The sequence below is a fragment of the Antrostomus carolinensis genome, unplaced genomic scaffold (assembly GCF_000700745.2).
Source record: "Antrostomus carolinensis isolate BGI_N321 unplaced genomic scaffold, ASM70074v2 scaffold31306, whole genome shotgun sequence".
NCBI lineage: Eukaryota > Metazoa > Chordata > Aves > Caprimulgiformes > Caprimulgidae > Antrostomus > Antrostomus carolinensis.
In genome coordinates, this window is record NW_010321655.1 from 283 (window position 1) to 15,625 (window position 15,343).

Here is a 15,343-nt window from a genome sequence, read left to right on the forward strand (position 1 = left end):
CCCCTAGGGAACAGAAGTTTTCCTTTGTCAGTAGTTTATTCCATGGCTTGGAGTGAGGCAGGTCTGAGGTTGCTGCTCTCCTGAAAAACCTGTCCTCTGATCACTGCTGCAAGGCACCAGGGGAATCTGATACTATTCGTGCTCTCTTAAAGAAAGTGTCCAAGGGAAGAGAGAAAAAGCTCATCCTCGCCTTGGGTTTTCCTGACATGTTTCTTGCAAATAAAAAGGAATAACCTAATTATTAAGAAAGAGAAAAAAGTGGGGAGGGAGCAAGCTTTGAGAGCTTTGCTCAGGGTCTGTTTGAGAAACACACCTCTCCTTCTAAATTATGAGAGCGAAGACCTGCACCGAGTCTGGTCTGACAAGGTGAGAGGTGCTCATCTTGGCATTGCCTCTCAGTAAATGGGTTCTGCTTTGCTTTCATTCCTGTCAGGTAAAAGACCAATTCAAGTAATTTTCTCCAGGTGCATCTTTGTGCCTACGCCTCTGCGTTCCCTAACATAGAGGTACCTTAGTTTTAAATCTGCTGACAGTGACACTACAGCACCTACAGAATTTGCTCAGCTTTTGGGTAGGTTTTATAACCACACTGATCTCTGTGCCTCCCACCACTGCTAGTAATAACTGAACCAGTCAGGAAGGTCTCTGCATAACAGTCGCAGCAGTGATTAAGATGTAGACATACGTATCTCCTCGCCCTTTAAATAGAAGGCTTAATTGGCGATGTGGATAGCAGCTTCCTAATGGACAGAAATTAAACTCCATTTAATTCCTGAGCAGACACTGCCAATGCACAAGGTTTACCACACATTTGGAGCGGGGAAGGAGGGGGGAAGGAAGGAGCCGCACGCACAACTCTACCTCTGACAATCACAGAAGAAAAGCAACATGAGGACCAGAATGGCATAAGTGTGGCAGGTGTGAATTGACCTGCACTGGCAAAGCTGCGAGCTGGGAAACTTGCAAATCACATGGTTGTGCAATACTTGGCTACAGTCAGTGCTATCATGTTCTTTATAAAAAAAAAAAAAAAAAAAAGTTTTAAAAAAATATCTTAAAGACATGTACATCAAGTTAAGGGATTAACTGTCAAGTGACATTACTGAAACAGAAACAATATATTTCTTTATTGTTAATGAAATTCAGTTAAAAGTGAAGGAAGTGATAAAGAAAGTACTGTTTTGTAATGTATTTTACATAAGAACGTAATATAGAAAGGGAAGTGCAATTAAATCTTAATGTGGACTTTTTTATTTTTAGTTTATCATCTGGTTTACATTTTGAGCCCCTTCACAGCAGTAAATTATGCTGGCATTTCTTAGGGAATAACTGCCATGTTAATTTAGTTTAATAAAATAACTGACAGAAAAGGGGGAAAAGAAGCAAGAAGAGACAGTACCCCCCCGCCACACGCACTCCTTATCTTTAGCTAAGTATTCAAATGCTTTCTATATGAATTGTCCGTGGTCCAACTCCAGCACCATGTAATAATACAATACATTACAACACAGTACAATACAATCTTGGGTTTCTGTAGCGCCCTTCATGCAAGCATCCCAGGGTGCTTTACAATCATTATGAGTTAAAATTAAAACTGAAGCACATACAATTCCTAATAGAATCATTTTAAAAATGCTAAACAGAACAAATAACTTTTAAGTCTAGATTTAAAAGTCCCAACAGCCAGAGCTTTCCTTACTTCAATTGGCAATGAGTTCCAAAGCTAGGGAGCAAAGCGACTAAAGGCTCTCTCATGTTATGTTAAAGGATTTCTCATGTTGTTTATACTTGTGCAGTAGTCTACAGCCAACAATTTGCCAATAAGAAAAAGAAAAAAAAATACTTATTTGCAATCTTGCTTTAAAGAACACTGGTGGAGTGGCTCGTTAACCCTCTAATAAAGTTATGGAAAAAAAAATTTAAAAAAATCAGAGTTCACACTCGGCCATGACTGTGTTAAGAAGTATGCAAGAAACATCAATGAATGAATACAAAATTTTGTAGCACTGCATTACTTGACTGCCTCTTAACCACTAAATGTAAAAAGAAAAAAAAAAAAAGCATGATTTTTACAAATGGGCAAAATATATTTATATACTTCTAATATATTTTTATATTTTTATATGTATATAACACCACCACAAATATTTACAATGTGAATTATCCTATATACCATTCTAAGAACCACTGAGTGAAAACAGAAGTCAAGTTAACACTCAGTTGTATAACGTGCACATTTTAGAAGGAAAATGTATCAGATGTGCTATGTTCCTTTTTATTCCATCACTTCCCTAAAATGTGACGTCCATATAATACTGATAATCTTTCACATGACATAGTTCTCAACACTGCTGATATATAATGCCAAGAGCTTAGCACACATAGTGGAGAGGACAATCCCAAAAATGTTATTCCCTTAAAAAGCATGAATTTTGTACTTTGTTCACAGAAGAGCCTAGCAGAAGACAGCTGCTTGTATCTCCATACAGCTGACTTTAGGGGGAGTTAAAAAATAAAATAAAAAAAAAAAAAATAACTAAAAAGAAAAAAAAATTAGGGGCTATTTCTTCTTGTTAGTTATCTTGAAATGCTATGGTAGAAGGACAAGTTGTATCATTCCATTAACTAAAAATATATATATATATAAAAAAATCAACACTAGCACTATCCCTCTATTGGACTCTCCTCCACTTTTTCAGAGGCAGAAAGACAAGTCCTCATGACAGCACAGATACTAAGGGACATGCTGACAACTTATAGAGTCCCCTAAAGTCAGAAACTGCATTTATTTAAGAAACAAGGTACATCCCCCTCTTCCTCCTTACAGTAAGTCTAGGTACTATTACTGTTTTGGAAAGTGCCGTTGATATCCTCATCATAGTTAATCCTAATCATAGAATTGTTCAGGTTGGAAACAAGGAGAGAAAAAAAACCAGACATATTTTCTCCTTCAGTAGGGCTGCTCAGATAAAACAGTTGTAGACTGACATGGCTTTAACAATGAGGGGGGTTAGATACATAAATCATCGATCAAAGGATCAGACAATTGAAAGGCTGAGTATCCTGCCAACACCCTCATGCAGTTCTACCAACACACGTATTTCATCCTCCCCATCCCATCAGCAAGATGCTCTGTACTGCCCATTCTACCTGGATGACTAAAAATCACGGGCACAAATTTTAATAGCTAAGTGAAAATGTTTTAAAAATCCAGATATCGCGACAGCCTGAAGAGATGTCTGAGCAAATGTTCTTGAGCAACTGAGGGGTGGGTTGAAAGGCCCTGCCTGCCAAAACCTGAGCCCAGGCCCTCAAGGATTTACTTCCCTGAAATAATTAATGTCATCTTTAAAATCTAAAGTACAGTAACTTCTAAAGCAGAAAAAGAAGCTGCATTCCTTACTCAGGTTATTAATTACTGGAGGAGGGGAGGGGGAAGAGAGAAGGAGAGAAGAGAATCACAAGCAACAAAGAAATCCAAAGATTAGGTCTCAGGTCTAGGCAGGTAAAATTGAAGGGGGAGGGCAAAAAACACTTTTCAGTTTTGTAAAGCCTGAATTAAAAATAGTTCATAAAAAGTACACATTTTGGCAACTCTTAACAGCTCATTCCTTGGTTATTTATAGGTCTGGAAATTTTAATTTTAACAAATGCAACTTTTTTTGGTTGGGATTTTGGAGGGATGGGGAGTCAGAACAGCAGCAAGGAAATGCCAGAGGATTTCTATTGCGCTGTTTATTTGCTGTGATGGCCAGGAGCCTTCAGATCAGGTGAACTGAGAAACACTGATGTTCTGAGCAAGCTTTCTGTCTGGCATATCTGCCAGATCACATAAAGCCTGCACAATGTCTGCATAACACAGCATGCAAATTCAGGGCAGAATGTTTGAACAAAAAGGAAAGTATATGAACTATATTGTGCCCACATCATGTGCAGGCAATCATTCACTACAGCACAGAAGTTTGATCAAAATAGAGCTATCCTGACTGCATTTATCACAAATGCAAAACTGTTCAGACTTCGGTATCACACCAGCACTTGTTCTGTGTGCATACATTTTACGGAATGTAAGCGTTTATCCCTCCAACAGAAAAAATGTGATTCCCTCATCATCAAGAGCAAAACTATGTAAAAGACATTATAGACATGGAGGCTCACATGGCAGGGGATGCATACAAGTATCTTCAAAAAAATCATAAACAGTAATACAATTCACGTTAATTACTACGTCCATAAGTAACACAGACTGGATATATTTCAAGGAAATATTGCACGTCCCCTATAAAATATTTTAAAACATAATAAACCATGAGACTTGAGATTCTACTATACATCAGGCCTGGATTTTCTCAGCTATAATGCACTTGCTATTGATTGTCCTAAGAGTTAGGCTAGCTATAGTATGGGGGGAGAGAAAGAATTAATATCTCACTTCAGAAGTGCTTTTGCAGTGGTTTGATAAAATGAAAAAAAATAAAAATTTAAATCTCAAGCCTGTTTGTGAATACTAACAACAATCACTTTGAAAATCTTTTGTAGAAAAAAATTCAGGTGAGATAATACCAGTGGGAAAGTCAATGTCATTCGATCACTGCCATATTTTCAAAGCAGTGCCCAGATACTAATTAACCTCTACAATCTCTTCGTTTGGTAGCTGACTTGTTATCTTCCTCTCGTGGAAAAGGTTACAGGAACTCAAGATAAGGGGTACATCTAAATGTTCAGAAGCACATATTGAGTTTGTTCCAGAATTATCAAAAGAATTTCCAGCCTTTTCTTGAGCCAATAGCCCACATTGCTCTCTACTCCCTCATAAAAGCTTACCTAACGACATATATACACTCAGAGAGAGAAACGGTAATTCAATAGGGTCAAAACAAACAAAAAAACCCCTTTATTAATATTAGTATAAATTCAGTCTCTAGTATTTCAGTTGTTTTAACTGTGGAAGTTAAACTTGTGGAAGAGACTTCTGCACTAAAAACCAAAACACAGCAAAACTGTGAAAGTGAAGTATGACAATGCAAGGACTAAGGCTGAGTAGAGAGATAGAAGGACTAACATTAAATAAATAAATGCAACAGGCTTGCCTGCCTGTCTGATCACTTTAGAGCAGCTCTCAACAGACTGAGGTAGAGCGCAGCTTCTGTGCAAGGGGTTGGAAATAAGAATTGATGGTAGAACAATTTCTTTACAACCCTTTGGAGACTGAAGAGCCAAAACAGGAGGGAAATGAGATCTAGGCCACTCGTGAGATGCACCAATTTAATGGAATGCACAAGATGGCCCAAAATTGAGCCCTAGATTAAATTCCAAGTTGCCTTCTCCATCAAAAGAGCTCTGGAGAGGAAGCAGAAATGAAGCGAGCCGTGCGTATCGAACTCAAAAAGTCTTTCACCCAGCATCTGCGTATGCTGCTAGTCTCTAGCAACAAAATCCGCAAACCTGAGTTAAAGCATGAAATACACACTGCAAGGCATAATTCTGAACAATTCAGAATAAGCTTGGCTTTTCCATGCAAAATTTGCAGCATCCTGTTACCTTGCCTTCTTGATACCAAAAATTTGAGAATAAACCTCTGGACAGATGCTTGCAGTTGCACGGCAATTGAGAGCCGTGCATTTGGTCTGGTCTGTCCCGGGCACTGCAAGTCATGTCAACAGGGATTCCCCGTGATGCAAGCTCATACACTGAGCAATAAACCTGGCCTTTGGGGGCGGCCACGGCAGTCACAGAGAGAAACAATTACAGTAGCTTCAAAAGAGACCATGTATTCGACTGCCCTAATTAGAGTAAGAGTCACAGTGATATTGTACTGAGAAAGGCACAAAGACTTCGTGCCTGTATGCCTCAAGGTTTAAGTTGGACAAGAAAGCAAATTAAAAAAAGAAAACCCACTCAAGTAGGTGATGCTGTTAACTTTTTAAGACTCTATAATCAAGACAAACTGGTTCTCAAAGTCTGTATGCTTATGTATTTTCAAGGTATTAAATAAATCTGCACTATAAAAATAGTTTACTTGGGGTTTTTTTTCAGTAGATAGAGTATCAGTATTCTGAATAAATATGAGCAATTTTTTAACACACAAAATGCAAGATAAGTTAAGAAAATACAATAAATTCTAAGTGAAGATGATGATTCTCAGTTTTCTGTGCTTAGATGGGGCTTTGGAGATGCCATGCATTGAGCACAGCAACTTAAATACTTTACAACAAATCCTTCCGTATCTACACAAAATAGAGCACTGCTAATGACAGTGACAGAAAACGATAACTACTCTCATTTCCACTTTGAGTCATTTTTCTGTGGTTAATAAATTATATCCATAACAGTGTTAATAAGTTATGGTACAGTGTCACCGCATTAGTTTGCATTTGTGATGAAGCACTTCATATGGCATTACCTATGCCAGTGGAAGTACATAACAGGGGAGACAGCTTCTCTGCTCTCCCATGCTGGCATTTTGATGGACTCTCTCAGGAAACATCACCTCCCGACCACTGCCTTGCTCTTACTTCTCACCTTTGTTGCAGCAGCGCACCACCGCAGGGCAATTCACAAACTTTAATACGTTTAATAAAACACAGACACTCTCAAATCAGTGTCCCTTCCATAGGAGCGATATACAATGAGTTATTAGTCAGGCAAATAGAGGAAACACTCAGGTCAGTTTAGTCGTGTGAAAAGGACACCGTCAGATCAACGCGTCCTCCCTCAAGCTCCCAGAGAGGAATGGGAAGATTGAGACTGACTTCTGGGTTCTCGATCAACCGCTGTAACAGCTTGTTTTTACGAAAGTTAAGAATAAATAAATATTTTAAGCTTAATGTGATTTGGTCTTTAAAGAACAAGAAAAGCAGAAGCTATTTAAATTCTTGCAGCCCAACTACTGCAGCGCTGGTGAAGGCAGAGATGACAAAAGTAATAGGCATGCTTTTAACAACAGAAAGAAGCTCACAGCCTTAAGTATATTCTTTTACAAATAAAAAAGTCTAAACCAGTAAACAAACAGTCCCAAATTGGAGTTCTGTCATCTGGGGTTTTGGTCATCTCAAGCACTAACTTCAAGAGCTGTTATTAGGCAAGATGTTTTTTGGCCTTTAAAATTATTATATAAAAACTCAATATAGCTTAAAATGAACTTTTTAAAAGAGTATAATTATTGAATTGTCTCCAGTGCCATAATACTGTCTCTAGTGAAGTATTCCTTTTAAAAAGTTTTTTTTCTGCTTTATCATTGCACCCTCTACAAATATACAGAAGCTGCTACATGAAACATGATGCCCAAATAGAAATTAATATTTCATCTTGATAAAATTTACTTGCTTTCCACCAGTATGAAATAAAAACTAGCTCTATTAGTTTAAAATGGAGAAAAACCCCAAATTATCTGCAGCCTCCATAAGCCAGTAGTGCAAAAACTCACATGCTTTTATAGTAGGTATATACAAGATAACTTTGCAGACATATTATGGGAATGGTTGGCAACCAGCGAAGATAATTTTGATTATTTCCACTTCAAAACTTCCTATATTGGAGCAACATCACTGAAAACAATCTAACCATAGGGGAAAAAAAATGATGGGAAAACAGCCTGCTAATATATCCACTGGAAAGACAGACAGAGAAAGAGAGTAGTCCTCTATAGATTAACTAAAGCCTTTCAGAGACAAAAACTCCAACATTCTGAACAAGAGAAATAAAATCCCCGTAAAAATACACTGACTTCCTTAATTTCCTTTTCCCCCTCCCTACCACAACTAGCATCATTTATTTGTATACTGAATTTGTCTCCACTGCATCACAACAAAATACATTTTAAAATTTAAAAGGTAAAAATAAATATGCTGTTCCCACCACAGCATCATTGGACACTGTACCACGTAGAAAAATAAGTTGCGCCTTCTTCAGTCATTTGATAAAAGAATGACAAAAAGAATGGCAAAAAAGAACAATACAACTGAGGCTTTGAGGAAAGCATCAGTTCAATATTTAGCAATGCATAAACTGAGGTTTCATTTTTGTTTAGGTATATTTTGATTAGAACTAATAAATGACTGATTTTCCTTTGGTTGTTTGCAACAACAACACATCATCCAAAGAGCTTTATTCTTTATTCCTTTCTCATATAGCATGCCAAAGACTGTCTCATTTTACGAATTAGCATTTAAAACTACTGTAGGTTATCTAACAAGCATTCAGATTCAATAGTACTTTTGACAGCAGTAAGTAAAGAGCCTTTTAACATCTTGAACACATGTGCTTGAAAAAAGTAGTGGCATCAAAGCAGTTCAAAGACTGAAGACAAAAACCAGTTAAAATCCAGTTTGCTGCGAGACAATTTTAGTGTGGTGTAAACAGCCTTTCACGGCTCCCCATGGGAAACATTGTAAGACTACGTTCAAAATGAATCAGGCATATTTATAAAGATCATGGAGTGGTCAAATGAATTTGCATTTTTGGCAGATTCACTCCACTGGTACTACTTGCTACAGTCTGTAGAAATCTCAAATCTCACATCAGCGTTGCCTATAGTGCTTTATTATTTATTACATGTTCTGCTAAGTACCTGTGAAAGGGGACATTCCTTGGCCAGTGAACTCTGGTTCATATCCTTCAGTAAGTCCTTCAGAGCATTTCTTACTGTTGTGTGAGACCATTGTTCAGGAGGCAAGTCTTCTAGTTTAGGGCAACTATTTGAAACACAGATTAGAAAAGGGATTATTACAAGATTGCATCCTGCTGCAGAACATTCCTTTAAGACAGACAGATTTCATTTTGCGCATCAAGCAGATGCATCTGGAGATTGCTCTCGGTCTCCTGATTGTTCCGATTAGTTAATTACTTTATACAACACATCTGCTGTATTGATGCATGAATTATACATCAGCTGCATGTGGCGACTATTTTTTCATGTTACTTCTACCTTCCTGCTCTGATGCGCTTGGTAAAACAATTTAAGGTGTAATGCTTTCTCACGACTGATCATGAAAAGCATTAATATATTAACTGTTTTTTTTTTCTTTTTTGTTACCATGAAATTTAAGAACCTAGACAGCAAAAATAAGTGTGAGCAAGTCATTCTTTCACAAAATGCACACAGATGGTACTGTTCATGATATGCAAAAATATTTTTCTCTTAAGTAAACTTTATGTAAAATGCCTTCTTGTAATGCATCATTTAATTGACTAAAATGCAATATAGTTTTAATGAGATATCCAAAGAAAATCTATGTATCAGAGCTATAAAAGTTTTCTGCAATAGTATACTGTAAGTTAAAGAAGAATTAGAGAAACTAAAAAAGAATTTAGATAAACCTTTGTACTTTGAGTAGACAGCACAGTGGGAATTAAATACCAGCAACATTAGCAGTAAGAGCAGACAAGTAACAGTTCATGTCCCAGAACTGGTATGCAACGTACCTGTGTAACTGGATTTTCAGTGTGACCACATGATACACATCTTGCAGCATGTCTGCTACTGTAGCATCAGGGGCATCTGTCACATAGGAGAGTGGAACTGGATTCCACTTCCCAACCTGGATAAGCCCTGTGGGATTTTTATTTTTTCAGGGGAGGGAGTGTGGGCAAGAAGGGCAGGAAAAATTGAAAAAAAGTAATTTACCTGTTAATTCCTGGGGCAAAAGAAATATCTGATTTTAACAAGATCACCACCTTTGTTTCTATCCTCTTAAATCTGGCAAAACAAAAGAACATCCCCCCAAAAAACCCCCACCCACACACCACCAAGGATATGCTTTATCTATATTATGAAATTATACAAATGCATTACAGCCTAGATTTTTTAATATGCATAGAAGTGTTTTTTCCTAAGTTCCCATTAATTCAATAGGACATGATATAATAGTTAGCATTCCTCTTAATAAATTAGAAAGGATTTTGCAATGCAAGGACTGAGTAAAAAAAAAAAAAAAAACAAAAAAAAACCAACTTTGCAGTCTATAAAACCATCAGGAACAAAATAAAAGAAACAGAGCTGGATATTCAGTCATAAATGCAAGTTGACTCTCAACAGTCCATCTGCTCAAATATGCTTTACACTTCCTTGTGGATCCTCAGTGGAGCAGATTATTAAGGTCAATAAGCATACTAATGACTCAGTTGAAGTCTTTTTTTTCTTTAAACAACAACCAAAAAAAGAATCTACCTCCACATTCCCCATGAACAAAATGTGCACTAACTAAACAAAAATGCATTAAGAAAAAAAAAATACAGAGACAGAATCTGCAGGAAGTTTAAGAAGTAAAACTTGCATCGCATTCCTGAAATAAATACTGCCCCTCCCCCACGACCCCACAAACAAACATAATTCATCCTACAATTTCATAATCTTATTTACCTTTTGCTTGGGCAGCAGAGCTGTGAGAATATCCAAGTGATAGCAATGCCATTTCAATCAGTTGGTTAAAAAGCATATCCTTCCTCACCAACACAAATTCTGCATGCTCCTCCTTAGAATCATACTCAATGGCATTTTCATAATGTTCCACTACACAGAAAACTGGAAGCATACTTCCTATTAAAAAAAAAAAAAAAAACCCATATCAAATTTGAGTTATAGTAGAGTAGGTGGGTCTATACAGCGTTATGTAAATAAAACCTGTACAAACAGGCAGAGGAGGCATCAAGAATCATCACAAATATTTGATAAACATATTTCCCAAGTCCTTACCCCTCACCCTCCCCAAAAAAGAGAAAGTTCTACAAAACATACATCTCTCTGAAAAGCAGAAATGCAAATTTATCTCGCTTGATCGGATACAGATTAAAGAATTACCTTCTAGAGAAATAATAAGGTTGAGTGAAGAGAAGTTGATTCTCTCTGTCCTGCCTGATTTGTTGTGAGTAGCAGGCAGCAGGAGAACCTAAATACATACTGCAGATGTCTTCACTGTAAGCCATTTTAGTATCAGCTACATAATTTTGTTCATTAACATTAAAACTTTCTTAGTCCTGCCAAAAATATTTAATTGCCTTCAACATCAACAACAAATCACCTTGTGTGTTATACATTTGTTCTGAAAAGAGCACACAAGGAAACAAGGCAAAAGTTAACACTAATTCGTGCTTCATTCACTGAGTGCACTTGAGCACTACTTTCACTCACATCTTTAAGAAACAAATAATGATTTCAATGCCGTTTTAAGAAGTGTACCTGCAGTTCAGGCTTTTTTGTTGTTGCTGTTGCCTCCTGCACTTTGTATTCCACATTTCTGCTATTCATTGCTATTTTAATATGCCTAAAAGTAATTACTAATTTCCAGTTTTGTAGCATCATACGACAAACCTTTCCCCACGCTGCACAGAAGGCTAAGCAAATAATCTTTTTCCTTTTCTTTTGCCTTTTTTTTATTTTTTTTTTCCTCCCTTTTGACAACAGACAGAGAAGTAACAAATGACCCAAGCTGTTTTAGGGACAAAGTCTCTCCCGGCAATCAGATTCCTAGACTGTGTGAAAATCCCTCCTGGCCTCCCAGACGGACACAGATGACACGATGACCTTGGACCCGCGGTTTTAGGCCCTGGTCCTGTCCTGCTGTTTCCAGCAGTGCAGGTTAGGATCTCTTAATGACAGAAAGCAAAAGGGTTAAAAGCAGATGTACAGAACCGTCTTATGGCAGCCTGCCAGAGGGGTATCATCTTTAGCATAAATGATGACAAGGGTTATTTTAACAGGGCACCCAGGAACTCCAATTAGTCCTACAATGTTAATGCCTCTATAACCACTGCCCTCCAGACTTACGGAAACCTCCTAACCTGCGAAGGTGCACCAGACACACCACAGTCTAAAAAGAAGATTTATTCTTTACAACAGATAAATGTTTTAAGACTGTGTCTGTTGATTTGTGCTCTAACACAGAGCAAGAAATCATGATAAAAAAGATACCTCTTAAGCACGTATATTTAAACTACATCTGTTCACCAGAGAGTCAATCTCTGGCAAACAAACCCCTTCAGGCTCGCTTGGAAAAGCTCACAAACTCACTCCAGTTTGCCCAATAGGCTCAGCATGAAAGACAAGACTAAAAGCTTGCCAATATTTATGCAGTGCAGGAAGAAGCTTTTTTTTTTTTTTTTTTTTTTTTTTTAAATCTAAGTGAGACTGGTCAGGAAAGCAGAGAAGACCAAAGCAAAAGCAGTATATGCAAATTGGTGATTTCTTCCTTGGTTTTAATTAAGATGTGGAGAGCTTTCTAAAACACACACAGGCTTCATCTGCAAAAAGGTGGTGGTTTGTTTGGTTTTTTTTTTCCCCTTCCAGGCTCTCACAATTGATGTTTGACATACTACCCTGTGACTTAGAGTAAGGGCTCAAAATTCTTAAGTAGTTTCACCATTAATACCTGAAGATGAAATGTAAACAAAGCTTCATTTTAACAAACAGTGCAGATACACTTAAAAATAGCTAAAGCGTATTTGGTTTTCCCCTTATCAGTTCCTACAAATTAAGCTACGATCAGACACAAAACTAGCAACGCACAGGTACTCTGCTGCATATCAGCACACTTTTTGCCAGGTACACGGCCTCGTGAGTTGCAACATTCTGGAAAATGTGGTGCTTTAAACAACACGAGAGAATCTCCTGGCCAATTTTTGATGTACAGCGTAGATTATCAGAGGTGGATCCTGGTAGCGCGACACAGGTATCATCTGACTACAAATCAAGCCACTAAATCTTTTAGCAAACTGTCACTAATGTCCTTCTGTTAATGTGAAAAATGTTGTACAGGAGAGCACAATCTCAGCTGGCTGATCACTCCTGCCAGTACTTGGCAAGACCTCCAAGTGCAGCAACTTCATAACCTTCTAGTATTAAAGGGGAGAGCATTGGTCAGTGCTCGCTGCTAAAAATACAGCATGATTTAAACCTGAAGGCAGTGTTAGAGCTTTTGCTGAAGGTTTACGAGTCTGTGTAAACAGCACGTCTGCCATAAGGAGCAGTGAAGTCTGTAGAATCCTTGTCTAAAACTGTCCTGGCATTAAAGTTTGCTGTGCAAATATCACATAATACCAGAGACAGCTGAAATCTCCTATTTAGGAATTTATGGAACTTATATGTTTGCAGGCGTCAGAAAGTCCTTTTTATATAGCCCCACTGCTTCACTGTACAATATTAATGCACTCTGCTTGAAAAGCCGTAATAAATTATATTTTTAATGCTCTTACCCTGGCTTTCTTAAGATGCATACATTCTTGGCAAACAATCAATAAATAGGGCAATCATGAGCAGAGGCCAAAGAATTTGCTGAAGTGCTGTTTTTCCATTTTTAATAGATAAAGATCTAACAATACGGACTGCTGTGTCTGTTCATTTCAGGATCAATATATTCTTTGTTTTCGACAAACCGAGGAAAAAATAAATGATTGTACGATAAATGTTATGCATCAGACACAATGAAATTCCTCTGCCTTCTAACTTTGTGCATTTAATAGTCTTGGTTGCATTTTGCACTTTGCTTAGCAAACCCAAGAAAAATCTGGATTATAAACATACAACGATTACACTGACAAAAGTAGAGGCTGTTTTAAAACAAATGCCAAATTACATGCAGCATATTTTGATTTAAATTAGCAAGCCTTCGGGACACGGTCAAAAAGACTTACACATTTTGATAAGCAAAATGTATAGATTATTGTCCATTAAAAGTATTTTCCATGCAAACAATAGCCATCCGTATACTACATCAATGATTCTAAATGTGCCTTTTCCTTGTGTAAATGTCTAATTACAGCAAACCAGCCACTGAAAAATATGACACCCAAGTTGTTCATTGTTCAATAATGAATTGTACTTAAGAAAATAAACTGTGAAGATTGACATCATAAATGACTTTTCCAATGTGATACCTAAAGATTTACACTCTCTCCTTTAAACCAACTTGCAACTGTTATGGAAATACTGCTGCCCTTCCAAGCTTGGACCATCATTAAGAGGTAAGGTGAGAATTTAGTTTGGGGGTTCGGTGTTTACTCTTACATATTTTTGCATTTCTTAGCCCAACATTTACTCAAAGAATTAACGCATTATATTACTTCTATTTCAATGTAGGAATTAGCTTTAATCAGGGCAGCTAGCCTTTACCTTAACAAAAATCAGACTCCACCCTGTAAAGCAAGATGCTCCACCCAAGCATGAAGCTTACATTCCCAAATGTGATTTATATCAGAGTTGGGAATATATAGTATTTTAGAATGGAGATTTAATCTTGAAACATAAATGAAGTAGAGTCTGCAAAAGTATGCTTTCCCCCCCAAATATTATAAATCATATTTCTCCAATGTAGAATTATCAAAAGTGTTACCTTTTCTAATATTAGTTTTCATCAGGTGTCCAGAGTGTTTTAAAGGCACTCCTTGCATTTTAGTTCCTGTACTTCCAAGTCTTCCTCTTCCTAATGGGCTCCCATTCTGTTCCAAGCGCGCAATTTTGGCTGGTGGACCCTTCGGATCGCTTACATTGTTAGACATTTCTGAATGTTCTTTCCCCTGAGTTGCCTCGTTCAAATGATCCATACTCAGTCCCGCCTCTAAAGATCACCTGCCATGATTCAAAAAAAAAAAAATATATGTTGTACACGTGTGCGCATATGTATACGTACACAGCCTGCACATGTACAGAGAGATAGATATGTATTGTAAATTCATAAAGAAGAATAAATAACTATTTTAACTGGAAAGAAGATGCCTTTTTTAAAAGAAACAAACTTATTCTCCAAAAATTACCTCATACCCCAGTCTACAGAGAGATCGCACCATAATCTGGTGGAATTATTTTTTTAAAAGCCAACTAGACAACTCCTTTAAAAAAATCTTCAAGAGATATTCTACTAAATCTGAGAGAGACTAAGACTCATATAAATGATGATGATTGTCAAGGTATGTGCTCCAACACAGCTATTGTTACAAATCTCATAGAAAGGTCTGTTATTAATCCTGGGTGTTTTTATTGTGCTAAGAGAGATAGAGACAGACAGAGAAAGAAAAATATTCTAATGAAACATTTCTCATCTGCTCGATTAAAAAAAATGGATGCACAACAGTAGAGACATTCTTAAAACTTTAGTTGAGGGAGCAATAGATTTATTAGAGATGTGGAATATTGTCCATTTACAATTCCTCTCCCTCTTAAAAATAAAAGTGAGAAGCTAACTGAACATTTAACTTTGGAAAGCAGCAGTAAGAGATGGTTGCTCATGAGCTTCCTAACTGATATTATATAAAGAGTTTATCAACTTTTCCAAAGTTCAAAATATGAATATGAAATTTTTCAGACATTAAGGTTTAATTGTTAAATGGAGTAGTTTATTGAATTAAGAAAAAT

At 37.1% G+C, this 15,343-nt stretch overlaps 1 protein-coding gene across 1 annotated transcript; it reads right to left on the reverse strand.

Moving 5' to 3' along the window:
* Positions 1–8,569: 8,569 nt before the first annotated feature.
* LOC104526543 (DNA-binding protein SATB1) lies at positions 8,570–14,563 on the reverse strand (the record flags this gene model as incomplete). The annotated part of the gene is made up of 4 exons (XM_029085456.1): positions 14,325–14,563; positions 10,361–10,537; positions 9,424–9,550; positions 8,570–8,693 (listed from the first exon to the last, which is right to left on the reverse strand). Coding segments are annotated over exons 1-4 (639 nt in total), but the record flags the coding sequence as incomplete, so codon positions are not given.
* Positions 14,564–15,343: the final 780 nt, after the last annotated feature.